This window comes from Phyllostomus discolor, chromosome 13, assembly GCF_004126475.2.
Source record: "Phyllostomus discolor isolate MPI-MPIP mPhyDis1 chromosome 13, mPhyDis1.pri.v3, whole genome shotgun sequence".
Taxonomy (NCBI): domain Eukaryota; kingdom Metazoa; phylum Chordata; class Mammalia; order Chiroptera; family Phyllostomidae; genus Phyllostomus; species Phyllostomus discolor.
Window position 1 is genome coordinate 13,812,200 of NC_040915.2, and position 14,249 is coordinate 13,826,448.

Genomic DNA, 14,249 nt, shown 5'->3' on the forward strand with positions numbered 1-14,249 from the left:
AGCCACAATTCCAGCACATAGGCTGCCTAAAATTTGAAAGACAATCTAGAGAAATTCATCCTTTTTATTGTACTGAGAGAATTTCAAGAAATCACATAGGTATACACTGTTATTTTTACAAAAGGACTGATCACCACTAAGTCTTCTTTCATCTCTTAGTTCTATTCAGAGCACCCCACCCAGACTACAGGTTCTAGAAGAGAGAAACCATGTCTGGGTTTTTTACTAATGTATTTCATAATCGACACATAGATACCAATAATATGTCGTTGATGAAGGAATAAGTAATTTTAATTACATGGCTTTCTGATTACATTATATTCCCAAGACATTTCCTAACTCCCAATAGATTATTGGTATTACTGGATAGGTAGATTGCTGGGATTACTTGATTATTACAGATACACAGAGAATACAATTGTAGGAGTTCTTTTAGAAAACAACGCATGGTGGCGCTGCAGGCTAAGGCGTAGGAGAAAACCAAACCAAAAAAAAAAAAAAAAAAAAAAAAAAAGCCCAGGAAATTCAACTGACTACCTCAGATCTCTAGCGGAGGAGAGAAGCCTGTAAGCGGAGCTGAGGACCTTGAGTCTCCAGGTAATGCAACTCACCGACATTTCCGGACAGATTACCGACTGGGACACTCATCACTGTCTCAGTGCCATTGTTCCCTAACGTAGAGCTGGGCCCGGTTCCTGGAAAGGTGCTTGTGGAATAAAGATGGAGGCCGGAGGGGAGTGCTTTCCTAAACAAAGGCAAGTCCTGATTCTCTTTCTTTTGGTGGAAGTGGCTCTGGCTGGCTGGGAATCCCATCGCTATTCCGTGGTGGAGGAAACCGAGAGCGGCACATTTGTGACCAATCTGGCCAAGGACCTGGGGCTGGGAGCGGGAGAGCTAGCTGCGCGGGGAGCCCGGGTGGTCACTGAGGATAACGAACACCGATTGCAGCTTGATCTGCAGACTGGGGACTTGATATTAAATGAGAAACTGGACCGGGAGGAGATGTGTGGCCCCACCGATCCATGTGTAATGCATTTCCAAGTGTTACTGAAAAAACCTTTGGGAGTATTTCGAGCTGAGCTACTGGTGAGAGACATAAATGATCATTCTCCTGAGTTTCCTGAAAGAGAAATGACGCTGAAAATCCTAGAGACTAGCCCTCCTGGAGCCGTGTTTCCTCTGAAAAAAGCCCAGGACTTGGACGTGGGCAAGAACAACATCCAAAACTACAGCATCAGCCCCAACTCTCATTTCCATATTTCCATCCGCAACCGGGGAGATGGCAGGAAATACCCAGAGCTGGTGCTGGACAAAGAGCTGGATCGTGAGGATCAGGCTGAGCTCAGACTAACTCTCACAGCGCTGGATGGCGGTTCTCCACCCCGGTCCGGCACCGCCCAGGTCCACATCTTGGTCTTGGACGTCAATGACAATGCCCCCGAGTTTGCACAGGCACTCTACCAAGTGCAGGTTCCAGAGAACAGCCCTGTAGGGTCCCTAGTTGTCAAGGTTTCTGCTAGAGATGTAGACACTGGGACAAATGGAGAGATATCATACTCCCTTTCATATAGTTCTCAGGAGATAAGCAAAACTTTTGAAGTGAACAGCCTTTCCGGAGAAGTTCGACTAATCAAAACACTAGATTTTGAGACAATATCCTCTTATGAGCTGGATATAGATGCCTCTGATGGCGGGGGACTTTCTGGAAAATGTTCAGTCTCCATTGAGGTGGTGGATGTTAACGATAACTACCCAGAACTAACTATTTCATCACTTACCAGCCCCATCCCTGAAAATTCCCCAGAGATAGAAGTGGCACTGTTTCGGATTCGAGACCGAGACTCGGGAAACAATGGAAGGATGACTTGCTCCATCCAAGATAATCTCCCCTTCCTCCTGAAACCAACGGAAGAGAATTTCTACACCCTAGTTACAAATGGGGCTCTGGACAGAGAGACCAGAACACAATACAATGTCACCATCACGGTTACCGACTTGGGGACTCCCAGACTGGAAATCCAGCACAACATAACCGTGCTAGTCTCCGACGTCAACGACAACGCCCCCGCCTTCACCCAAACCTCCTACACCCTCTTCATCCCAGAGAACAACAGCCCCGCCCTGCACGTAGGCAGCGTCAGCGCCACAGACAGAGACGCGGGCGCCAACGCCCAGGTCACCTACTCCCTGCTGTCGCCCCAGGACCCCAGCCTGCCCCTGGACTCGTTGGTATCCATCAACGCTGACAATGGTCACCTGTTCGCCCTGAGGGCGTTGGATTTCGAGGCCCTGCAGGCTTTCGAGTTCCTGGTGGGCGCCACAGACCGCGGGTCCCCAGAGCTGAGCAGCCAGGCGCTGGTGCGCGTGCAGGTGCTGGACGCCAATGACAACGCGCCCTTCGTGCTGTACCCGCTGCAGAACGGCTCTGCGCCCTGCACCGAGCTGGTGCCCAGGGCGGCGGAGCCTGGCTACCTGGTGAGCAAGGTGGTGGCGGTGGACAGCGACTCGGGCCAGAACGCCTGGCTGTCTTACCAGCTGCTCAAGGCCACAGAGCCCGGGCTGTTCAGCGTGTGGGCGCACAATGGCGAGGTGCGCACTGCGCGGCTGCTGAGCGAGCGCGACGCGGCCAAGCACAGGCTGCTGCTGCTGGTCAAGGACAATGGCGAGCCTCCGCTGTCAGCCAGCGTCACGCTGCACGTGCTGCTGGTGGATGGCTTCTCGCAGCCCTACCTCCCTCTGCCCGAAGTCGCGGCCGAGGCTGCCCAGACTGACCCGCTCACGGTCTACCTGGTCATCGCGTTGGCGTCGGTGTCGTCGCTCTTCCTGTTCTCGGTGCTGGCGTTCATCGCGGTGCGGCTGTGTAGGAGGAGCAGGTCTGGCTTGGTGGGTGGCTACTCGGTGCCTGAGGCCCACTTTCCGGGCCACCTTGTGGACGTCAGTGGCACCGGGACTTTGTCCCAGAGCTACCAGTATGAGGTGTGTCTGACGGGAGACTCTGGGAGTAATGAGTTCAAATTCTTGAAGCCTATCTTCCCCAATATTCTAGGCCAGGACATTGGGAGGAAGTCGGAGGGAAATCCAACATTCCGTAATAGTTTAGGAATCTGAGATTTCCCCACTTGCAGCATTAGTGGTGTCTCCTTTTACTTTTCTTTAAAATCCATTAGTAGCCTTTCATTTTACTTGCTTTTCCTTTTCTCTATTATTTTCCTTAGTAAAATTGTTCTTTGTTTCATTGTCTTATAATTATTTTTCCAATTATTGTATTATTAGTGAAAAATATCAGAAAATGTTATATTTATGACTAAATTTTTAGCACTAAAGGGTAATATGAAAGTGAACCTTTCAGAAAAAAACATAATTCTAATTTTAAAATTACTCACCTTACTATATGACACTACATATAAATATCTGATTCCCTTCTACCATACTTCATTTTTAAATTATTAGAAGTTTTTTTATTAGTTTTTATTATTTACACCACTATGACTTGTTTTACAACCCTTTTTCTGTTTGGGGCAGAATCAATCTGTATTCTCTCCAATTTCTTTTGAGCTCTGTTTGCATTTTTGTTTTATCAATAGGTAGTCGCATTATAATTTTATGCTGCTTATATCAAAATCACACTTATAATTATTAGAGTTTCACTCTAAAATACATACTATCTTATGAAAATATACCTTTGTTATCTATTTTATTTTTTGAATTTATTGGGGTGACATTGATTAATAAAATTATATAGGTTTCAGGTATTATAGCTCTACAATACATCTGTATATTGTGTTGTTTACTACCCCAAGTCAAGGCTCCTTCTTTCTTATCTAATGTTGAAAAAACTCCTGAGTTCTTCCTCATATTTAACTGATAAGCTATGATCCTGATAAGAGTCCTGTGAAGTTTATTGGTACCCAGAATGACTGCGTTTAACTTGTTTCTATGAACTCTAAAGGTCAATAGACTCTAGGACCAGGTAATGCATTGCCTGAAATTGTCTCTTGCTATTGCAGAGAAATTCTCATGTGAGCTCCAAATTCTGGGCCTAGAGGAGCTATGGATGGCATAGGAGGCCTTGGACCATGATATTGTTCTGGTTGATATGGAATCTGAAAAAATACATAAAGGAATTAATATTAATTGAAGATTATTTATTAAAGATATGTTAAGAGGAGTGATGAATGATCTGAAGAAATAATCAGCTCCATTGTCAGGACTCCTCTATCTCCAGGAGCCTCTTAACTTTGCAGATACTGTATGGAATGGTGTGGGGGGCAGAATAATGGCCCCCTTAAGACATTCACCTCCTATTCCCCGGAACCTGTGAATATTTTATGTTATATTGCAAAAGGGGTGTCAGGTTCAGATTGAATTAAGGTTGCTAATCACCTAACCTTAAAATATGGAAAACATCCTAAATGATCTGGGTGGGCCTGATTCAGTCAGTTGAAAGGATTTAAAAGCATAGCTGAGTCTTCCCTGAGATTAAAAAAAAAAAAAGAAAAGAAAAGAAAGGAAATTATGACCATGGACAGCAGCTGCAGCTTGTGCCCAGAGTTGCAGCCTGCTCTTTTTATCACTTTCTTTTTCCATTTTGGACTTGCCTAGTCAACTCTCACAATTGAGTAAATCACTTTCGTGCAATAAATCTCTTAATATGTATCTCCTGCTGGTCCTGTTTCTCTGGTTGAACCCTGACTAATATGGAGTCGGTACCTGAAGTGGAGTGCTGCTGTAACGAATAACTGAAAATGTAGAAGTTGCTTTGGAATTAGGCAGTGAACAGAGGCTGGAAAATTTTTAAAGAGCATGATCAAAAAAGCTTGAATTTGTTTGGACAGACTGTTAGTTTAAATATGGATGTGAACAACTCTGATAGCAAAGATTCTGAAGAAAGTAAGGAGTATGGTGGGGGAAACATACTGCTTTACAGAAATGAGGAAAATGATATTGGAAGCTGGAGGAAAGGAAATTCTTGTTATGTAGTGGCAGAAAACTTATGAATTGTGTCCTTCAGTGGAAATGTGCAAAGAAGGACTTGTGAACAATGAACTTGGATATTTTGAGAGAAGCTTTCCAGGCTAGGGCTGAAGTTGCAGCCTGGTTTCTTCTTGCTGCTTTTAGTAAAAAGTGAGAGAATGAGATAGTGTGAGGGAAGGATTTGTAAGCAAAGAGGAACCAGAATTTAATGGTTTGGGGAATTTATGGCCTATTTAAATTGTGGAAGATGCTAAAACGAGGAGATTCATGATCAGGAAAGCATGTTCTGGTGAGAAAACCAGGGGTGTTATGTGGTAAAGGGGAATTCAGGTTGCTGGCCTTTAAATAAGGATATTGCTCTAGATTACCCAGGTGGTTCCAGCATAATCACAAGAGCTTTTAAGAAGAAGTGGAAGTAGGAAGCAGAAGAGTTAGTATCAGAGTGAAATCGTGAAAAGGACTGAACCAGCCACTACTGACTCTGAAGATGGAAGGGAGCTACAAGTGAAGGAATTCAGGTAGCATCTAGAAGCTAGCAAGAAGCAAGAACATTTATTTTTACTTAGAGCCTCAAGAAAGGAGTGCAGCCTTACCTTAACTTTAGCACGGTTAAACTGGTAAGTCCTGCAGACTGGGAATGGAAGAGCATCTGCATGACTGTGATTGCAAGCAAATTGTTTATATTTTTTTCTTCTAGGTGGCATGCAGCAGTGTGAAAAATATTGTATACTAAGAAAATTCAATTTGCTACTACATTGTTGAGAATTTTTGCATTTATGTTTATGAGACATACATGTATATATATGTAATTTTCTTGTTATGCCCTTGATAGATTTTAGTTTCAGAGTTGTACTGGTCTCAAAATGAGTTGGCAATTGTTTCCTCCTTTTCTTCTTGAGGAAAGACTTTATATAAAATATCCAGAACTGTAAGATAATAAATATATGTTTTTAAGCCACTAAGTTCATGGTAATTTATTACAGCTGCAATAGGAAATGAATGCATGTGTCTACAAAAAAAAGACCCATTTCCAACCCCATTTTTCTTTTCCTAGGCCAAAATATTCATGTTCCCATAATTCCCTGCAAGGCAGTACATCATTTAACTCCATTATTGCTAACAATTTAAAAATGTCATTGAAGGATTGGGCTTAAGGGAAATATATTTGAAAGGGCTAGTCTGGGGTGGCATGTGCCTAAGGTCTTTTCCCATTTTCTTTTTTCTTAACTGGCATGGGTATTGAGGAGGAAGCCTTGAGCTGAAGTAGCCGACTTGCAGCCATAAGATGAGTACTATAAAACAAAGGTCTGTATGCTGAGTACAATAAGATGGAAAGCCGCTTAGTTTCTTACAGCATTGTTAAGCTGCTGCAACAACTGCATACTACTTTCTCCCAGACTACATAATATAAATAAACCCTTATGTAACTAACAACTCTAATTGGGGTTTCTGTTGATCACAGACAAGTGCATTCCAAACCGACACATCTCTCTTCCTCACGAGAAAGCTTCACTTGCACAGTTGTCTGACTAGGTCTCAGGTTGTCTACTGAAGATGTTTGAGACGCTTATTAGAAAAGTTGTTTTGCTTTCCCTTAGGTGTTATCCAAGCACAGTATTCTGAGCTACTGTGGCTGAGTGTTTATCTTCATGCAATTTGGCTACAGGTCATTGAACTTTCAAAGAAATATTCCTGGATGGTAGCAACCCAAAACACTGAGTTTTTGAGAATAGAATAAGGTGAGCTGACAAATGCCAGTCAAACATTTAGAACTGTGTTAGTGGTGTCCTACAAGATGGCTACAGTGTTTACCCAGCAATCCTGAACACTGGTTTCCCTCTCAGACAGGTAAATAGCAGGGCCAAAAATTTTACTTAGTAAGATGAATTGACTAAGTATGAGTCTTGAAAATCTTCATATAAGATTTTCATATAATAAGCATATCAGCAATCTACATGCTTTGGTAGAACCTGCCTGGTGGGAGGAGCAGAAATTCCTAACAACCTTTTCAATATAAGGAGGTACATGTTCTGAAACAGGCCCAGCAACCACAATGTGTCCATCAGTATTCACTACTCCTTTTGCAACTCACTTTAAAAATATTTTATTGGAGCCCTGGCTGGCGTAGCTCAGTGGATTGAGCCCGGGCTGGGAACCAAAGTGTCCCAGGTTCGATTCCCAGCCAGGGTACATTCCTGGGTTGCAGGCTATAACCCCCAGCAACCGCACATTGATGTTTCTCTCTCTCTCTCTCTCTCTCTCTCTCTCCCTCCCTTCCCTCTCTAAAAATAAATAAATAAAATCTTTGAAAAAAAATATGTGAATTGAAATAAACTATAGTGTAAAAAACTAGTGACTTTGTATACACAAACTTGAAAAAAGTATTTTATTGGTAAAGTGTAGAATTTAAAGGCATCACCAAAGGATTAATACTTACATCTTTCATGGATTGATCTGGGATACCTTGAAAAGAGCATTACTTTCAGTTTTTCAGCATAATCATGAAAAACTCAATAGGACTCTATTATTATTTATGAATGGTCATGTCTCAAACAATATTTGAACTTCACAGCTACACCCAGTGTTTGTATGTGTGTGTGTGTGTGTACATTTGTGCATTTGAGCATGTGTTCATGTGTGCATGTGCATGTGTGTGTCTGGGGAAGTAGCTTTAATAGATGGCGGGGATGATTATATATATATAATCAGAGAAGTATTACTTTTCCATATTTTTCCCATGTTGTAAAGCTATTTTCCTTTAATGTTGGCATAAATGTTGGAAAATTGGCATTAGTAAGGTATTCTACAAGAGGTCATATTAGCAAACTAGGAGTTCTTCTTGCAAATGTAACATTGTAGCATTATTTGATTTAGAAGTTTAGTAGCCCTCTTGACCTTGAAGGAGCAGCCTAGCAGAGAGAGAGAGAGGTACAACATAGATATGGTTTCTTATCCCCCAGAGAGGTTGGGAAACAATAAGGTTGACATCAGGATGTGACAAGACTGGGATTAGGGCAAGGCCAAGTTGTATAAGTGTAAAGCTGAATTCTGTCTTTATTTAAACACTGCAGTTTTGTTCGTCATGAATTTTTCATTAAGTTTGATATTTTGGAATACTGCATTAAACAGTGTCTGTCTTTGCTACCAAGTTTTGGGGTGACCCATTGATTTAGCTTCTGAGACATTTGCCTTGTCCTAGTCCTGGTCCTGTTGGTTGTTTCCATTTTTTTGAACAACAATTTAAAAAAAAAGAATGAAATCCAACCTCTAAATTCAAATCAGCATCACAGCAGTGGTGATGGTGGTCACAACTGGAACCTGAACACTGGATGTGAATGAATTTCCTCTCCCTTCTGAGTATGGGACAGCAGCAGCAGCAGCAGCAGTGGAAGAATACAAAGATATCCAAGCAGATCTGATGAACTGAAGTCCTGCAGACTGGGAATGGAAGAGCACCTGTATAACTGTGATAGCAAGCAAATTATTTTTTTTTCTTCCAGGTGGCATGCAGCAGTGTGAAAAATATTATATATTAGGAAAATTCAATTTGCTACTACACTGTTGAGAATTTTTTCATTTATGTTTTTGAGATATATATGTGTATACATGTAATTTTTCTTGTTATGCCCTTAATAGATTTTAGTTTCAGAGTTATACTGGTCTCAAAATGAGTTGGCAATTGTTCCCTCCTTTTCTCTTTGAGGAAAGACTTTAAGATATTTATTATTCTCCTTTATGTATTTGATAGAATATATCACAGAAGCCTTCTATGGCTAACTTTTCTTGTGGGAAGAGCTTTCAATTGCAAACTTAATGTCTTAGGTATACTGTAATTCCAGCTTTTTATTCCCTCTTATGTAGTTGGTGACTTCTGTTTTTTAAGTAATTTGCCCATTTTATCTACAGTGTTAAAGTTACTGGCTTGAAGTTATTGATTATATTTCTTTATCATATTTTCTGTATGTTTATATGATGCCCTTCTTTCATTCTGGATATTGGTAAAATATGTATTCTCTCCTTTTATTTTTATCAATATTCTTGTGAGTGTATCAATTTTATTAATCTTTTTTTAAAAAAACTTGTTTTTGTTATTTTCCTATTGATTTCTGTTTTATTTCCTTGTCTTCCACTCTTATGTTTTCATTTCTTTTTTTATACCTAGTTTGGTTTTAGTTTTCCTTTTGTAGTTTCTCTGAAAGTTTAGATTTTTGACTCTGTGCCTTTCTTTTCTAATATAGATTAAATATATAAAATATAAATTAAAACTATACACTTTTTTCTATATGTTAGTTAAGCTGCATTTCATGAATTCTGATATCATGGTTTTACTACCATTTAGCTTGTATTTATCTGTAATTTCTTTCATGATTTCTTCTTTGACCCACTAGGTAACTAGAGGTGTGTTGTTTAATTTCCAAATATCCAGGGATATCATTTTTATATCCAGAATAATTGTTTTGGTTTGAGAACATAGTCTATATGATTAAAACCCTTTGAAATTAATGAGTTTTGTTGCTTTGTTGTTGTTGTCTAACATACGGATTATCTTGGTGAGTTTCTTTGTGTATTTGAAATAAATGTATGTAGTGTTCTATAAATATTGATTAAACCAAGTTGCTTGATAATAATGTTTAAATCTTCTTTATTCTTACCATTATCCTACTTGTTCTATCAGCTACTGAAATAAAAATGTTAAATTCTTCAACTATGATTGTGGTTTTATTTCTTTTATCTCTAGAATTTTTAAAAAACCCATGTTATTGAAGTTCTATTATTAGATATGCACATATATAGGATTATTTTATCTTCTTGATGAATTGACACTAATCATTATGAAACATCCCTTTCAATCTCTAATAATTCTTTAAATCTCAGATTAATAGTCACCTCATATTTGTTACACTTAGAGTTTGTATAACATATCATTTTTTATCCTTTTAATTTCATCCTCTTTTTTTTTTTTTTTTTTTAAAGATTTTATTTATTTATTTTTAAAGAGGGAAGGAAGGGAGGGAGAGAGAGAGAGAGAGAGAGAGGGAGATAGAGAGAAACATCAATGTGGGGTTGCTGGGGGTTATGGCCTGCAACCCAGGAATGTACCCTGGCTGGGAATCGAACCTGGGACACTTTAGTTCCCAGCCCACGCTCAATCCACTGAGCTACACCAGCCAGGGCCTCATCCTCTTTTAAAAAAAGATTTTATTTATTTTTAGAGAGAGGGAAAGAGAGGGAGAGAGGGAGAGAGACATCAATGTATGGTTGCCTCTCAAGTGGCACCCACTGGGGACCTGGCTGGCAACCCAGGCATGTGCCCTGACTGGGAATTGAACCAGCAACCCTTTGGTTCACAGCCTGTGCTCAGTCTACTGAGTTACACCAGCCAGGGCTTCATCCTCTCTTTTTTTAGTAACTTAAAAAAAATACTCACCTGAGGATATGTTGATTGATTTTAGAGAGAGGGGGAGGGAGAAAGAAACATTGATGTAAGGGAGACACATCTATCAGTTGCCTCCCAGTATGTACCCCAAACATGGATCAAACCTGCAACCTAAGCAAATTCCCTGACCAGGAACTGAACCCACACGCTTTCTGTGCATGGGATGATGCTCCAACAAACTGAGACACCCAGCTAGGGTATTTTCATTCTCTCTTTATAAGTAAGAACATATTTTGTAAACTATGTAGAGTTGGATCTTGTTTTTTTAAAATCCACCCATCACACCTTGTAATTGGATTTTTAAAAAGATTTTATTTCTTTATTTTTAGAGAGGGAAGGGAGGGGGAGAGAGAGAGAGAGGGAGAGAGAGAGAGAGAGAGAGAGAGAAACATCAATGTGCGGTTGCTGGGTGTCATGGCCTGCAACCCAGACATGTGCCCTGATTGGGAATCAAACCTGTAACACTTTGGTCCGCAGCCCGCCCTCAGTCCACTGAGCTATGCCAGCCAGGGCTTAATTGGATATTTATTTCATGTATATTTAATATAATTATTATATAATTGTGTCTGTTGTATTTTTATTTATACTCTGTTTTCATTCCTTTGTTTCTCATTTTCTTTCTTCTTTTGGCTTACTTGTGTATTTTTTGGTATTCCATTTTATATCCTAAATTGACTTTTACCTATACTATTCTGGGTTTATTACCTCTAAGGATAAGAATATATAGCCTTTACCTATAACAATCTGCCTTAAGTAGTATTATAGTTCTTCACCTACAATGTAAAAAAAACGCCACCTATTATGTAATCCTCATCTTTTTTTGTCGTGACACAAAAAAATTATTGTAAGACACCTGAGAGATTTAAGAATTCATATGGTGGAGAACCTCAATGAATATAATCAAATTAGAAAATATTTCAGAAAGAACTTACTATCTACTGTGTGTAAGATATTCTATACTGGAGAGAAATATAATGAGGGTAATCAGTGTGGGAAAGCCTGCAGTCAGGTTCCAAATTTAATTGTGCACAAGAGAACTCATACTGAAAAGCAAGTCTACAAATTCATTGGATGAAAGAAAACCTTCATTAATTATTCACTTATTAAGGCTCAAATGGAACCACACACTGGACACAAATCATAATAATGTAAGGGATGTCAAGAACATTTCATCTGTTCTTTGTATCTTGGGACTCATGAAAATTTACACTGGAGAAAAATATTATGGATATACATATGTAGTAAAGTCTTTATTCATTTTTATCTTTTGTTTTACATGCAAGAACTCATGTTATAGATAATCCTTATATTCATATAATGTAAAAAATATGAAGAAACTTTCCATTTGCTTTCATCCCTCAGAAATGCAATAATTCTTACTGGAGAGAAATTCAATGCATATAAAAAATGTGGGAGAATCAGCTGTTCCTCACTCTTTTAGAGCATGTGTGAGAATTTACATAAAAAAATATACCATACCACATCATTATAAAAGAATGTGAAAAAATCTTTATTTCTTACATATTCCTTACTGTACATCTAAGAACTCACAATCCAGAGACATCAAATAGATATAAGGAATGTGGGTAAACTTTCACTTATTCCCCAAAGCTTACTCTATAAATGGGAAAACATAACAGAAAGAAGCTCCATGTATGTAAGGAATATGGGAAAGTCTACAGTTTCCTCTCTTCCTTTAATAGCCACATGGGCACAACTGGAGAGAGGCCCTATAGTTGCAAACAATGTGACAAACATTTCTTCCATTCTTCAGATTTCACTGTACATGTGATAGTGCACATTGGTGAGAAACACTGTGAATGTATGAAATGCCCTCAGCTCTCATCATTCTTGAGGAAACATGACAACTCATACTGGAGAGGATTCTATTAATATTTGGAGTTTAGGAAAGTCTTAACTTACATTGATTTTTTTCAAAGTGATGTAAATAGTCACATTGGAGAAAACCCATGTAAGAAATGTGGGAAAGTATAATTGCTACCACATTAGTGCAAATGTGAGAACCCATACTGTATAGAAGCCATAGGAATCTCAAGAATGTGGGGAAGCCTTCAAGTCTTTCTCATTTCTCAGTCAGCAAATGAGAACTCATACTGGAAGATAGAAATGTAAAGAATATGGAATATCTTTTAGTTTTCCCTCATCCTTCAGAGACTTGTGAAAACTCACACTGGAGAGAACCCCAATAAATGTAATCAAAGTGGGAATGCCTTCAGGTGCACCTTTTCTCTTATTATGAATGAGGGAATTCATACCGGAGGAGAAATCTTTAAAACACTGTAAATATGGAATTACTTATCAGTGTCTCATCTCTGAAATGATCCTTAGGTCATAATTTATAGTTTCCATTTTCTTTCTTTCTTTTTTTTTCAAAAGGTCTAAATCACTTTCTTTTTATTTATTTATTTATTTATTTATTTATTTTAGGGAGGGGAGGGAGAGAGAGAGAGAGAGAAACATCAATGTGTGGTTGCTGGGGGTTATGGCCTGCAACCCAGGAATGTACCCTGGCTGGGAATCGAACCTGGGACACTTTGGTTCCCAGCCCATGCTCAATCCACTGAGCTATGCCAGCCAGGTCCATTTTCTAATATAAACCTCTGCAGTGATAATTATTGTTCCCAGCACCCTTTCATTTCTATCACACAACTTTTGATATGTATTATATTGTTATATATATATATTCTATTTCTGTTGTGAAGTTACCTTGGACTGAAGATTGAAGTAAAGTGTATTTTTAATATGCAAGTAAGTGTATTTGAAATTAGTCTGGTTATTGTTCCTAATTAATTTCCATGATATGCAATGTATGTTGTCATTGTAATATTGACTTTGGTAATTGTTGGAATTTTCTTTCTGGCCTACTGTAGCAGACCTTGGGATTTGCCTACCTGATATTATTCTGCCCTTCTTCCTTACTAAAAGAACTTAGAAATTTTCAGGTTATTTATCTTTACTGTTGAGAGATGTATCTTCAGTATTTTTGTAGATACTGTAGTCTACAACTAATTGTCTTGGTTAATAAGAAGTTGATGTAGCCCTGGCCGGTGTAGCTCAGTGGACTGAGTGGCAGCCTGTGAATTGGAGGGTCGCTGGTTTGATTCCTGGCCAGGGCATATGCCTGGGTTGTGGGCTAGATTCCAGAGTGGGGGCATGTGAGAAGCAACCACACACATGTTTCTCTCCCTTTCTCCTTCTCTTCCCCTCTCTCTAAAAACAAATAAAGAAAATCTTTTTAAAAAAGAAGTTGAGGTAAGTAAAAATGTGCACAGTTATCAAAAAAGGGTGGTTCTTTCAGTAGGTAGTTTAATCTTTTGTACTTTGCTCCTCCTTCACATTGAACATAACACTTTAAGTTGCAAGAGAGACCTTGTGACCATGAGTACAAAATCTAATGGTAATGATGGTCATGCTGGACTATGTTATATGAGATTTAGAACTACATTTTTCCAGAATTACCTTTGCTTTATGGCTATATTTTACAACTGGACAAAAGAGAAGCCTGAATGAGTTTGGAATGCAGAAATTAAGAAGCCCTAATCTCAAAGGTATATGGAAGTAGCAGATTGACAAACAGATTCAGAACTGTTCGTAAATTCCAAATATCAGCTCTAAGCCAATCACCAAGTACTTTAACTTTCCATCAGAGGTGGCATCTTCCACAAACATCTTTGTGAGCTTACTCTCCATGGTCCCACCTTGGTGACTAGGCAGGCACAGCTGTTTGAATTTCCTTGCAAACTCTAACCCACCCATTCATACTGCTGTTTCAGGTTATAATGATTAGAGACTTTCTCCAGTCCTCTGATGCCCTCTT

General features: G+C 39.2%; 1 protein-coding gene across 1 annotated transcript; it reads left to right on the forward strand.

Annotated features, from left to right (window-relative positions):
• Nucleotides 1-239: 239 nt before the first annotated feature.
• Nucleotides 240-5,266, forward strand: PCDHB15 (protocadherin beta 15). Its single transcript, XM_028528750.2, has one exon. The coding sequence runs from the start codon at nt 721-723 to the stop codon at nt 3,106-3,108; it is 2,388 nt and encodes a 795-aa protein (XP_028384551.1). The 5' UTR covers nt 240-720; the 3' UTR covers nt 3,109-5,266.
• Nucleotides 5,267-14,249: the final 8,983 nt, after the last annotated feature.

What these genes read in the sequence shown, in the direction of transcription:
- PCDHB15 (XM_028528750.2), top strand. Translation starts at nt 721, where the DNA reads ATGGAGGCCGGAGGGGAGTGCTTTCCTAAACAAAGGCAAGTCCTGATT.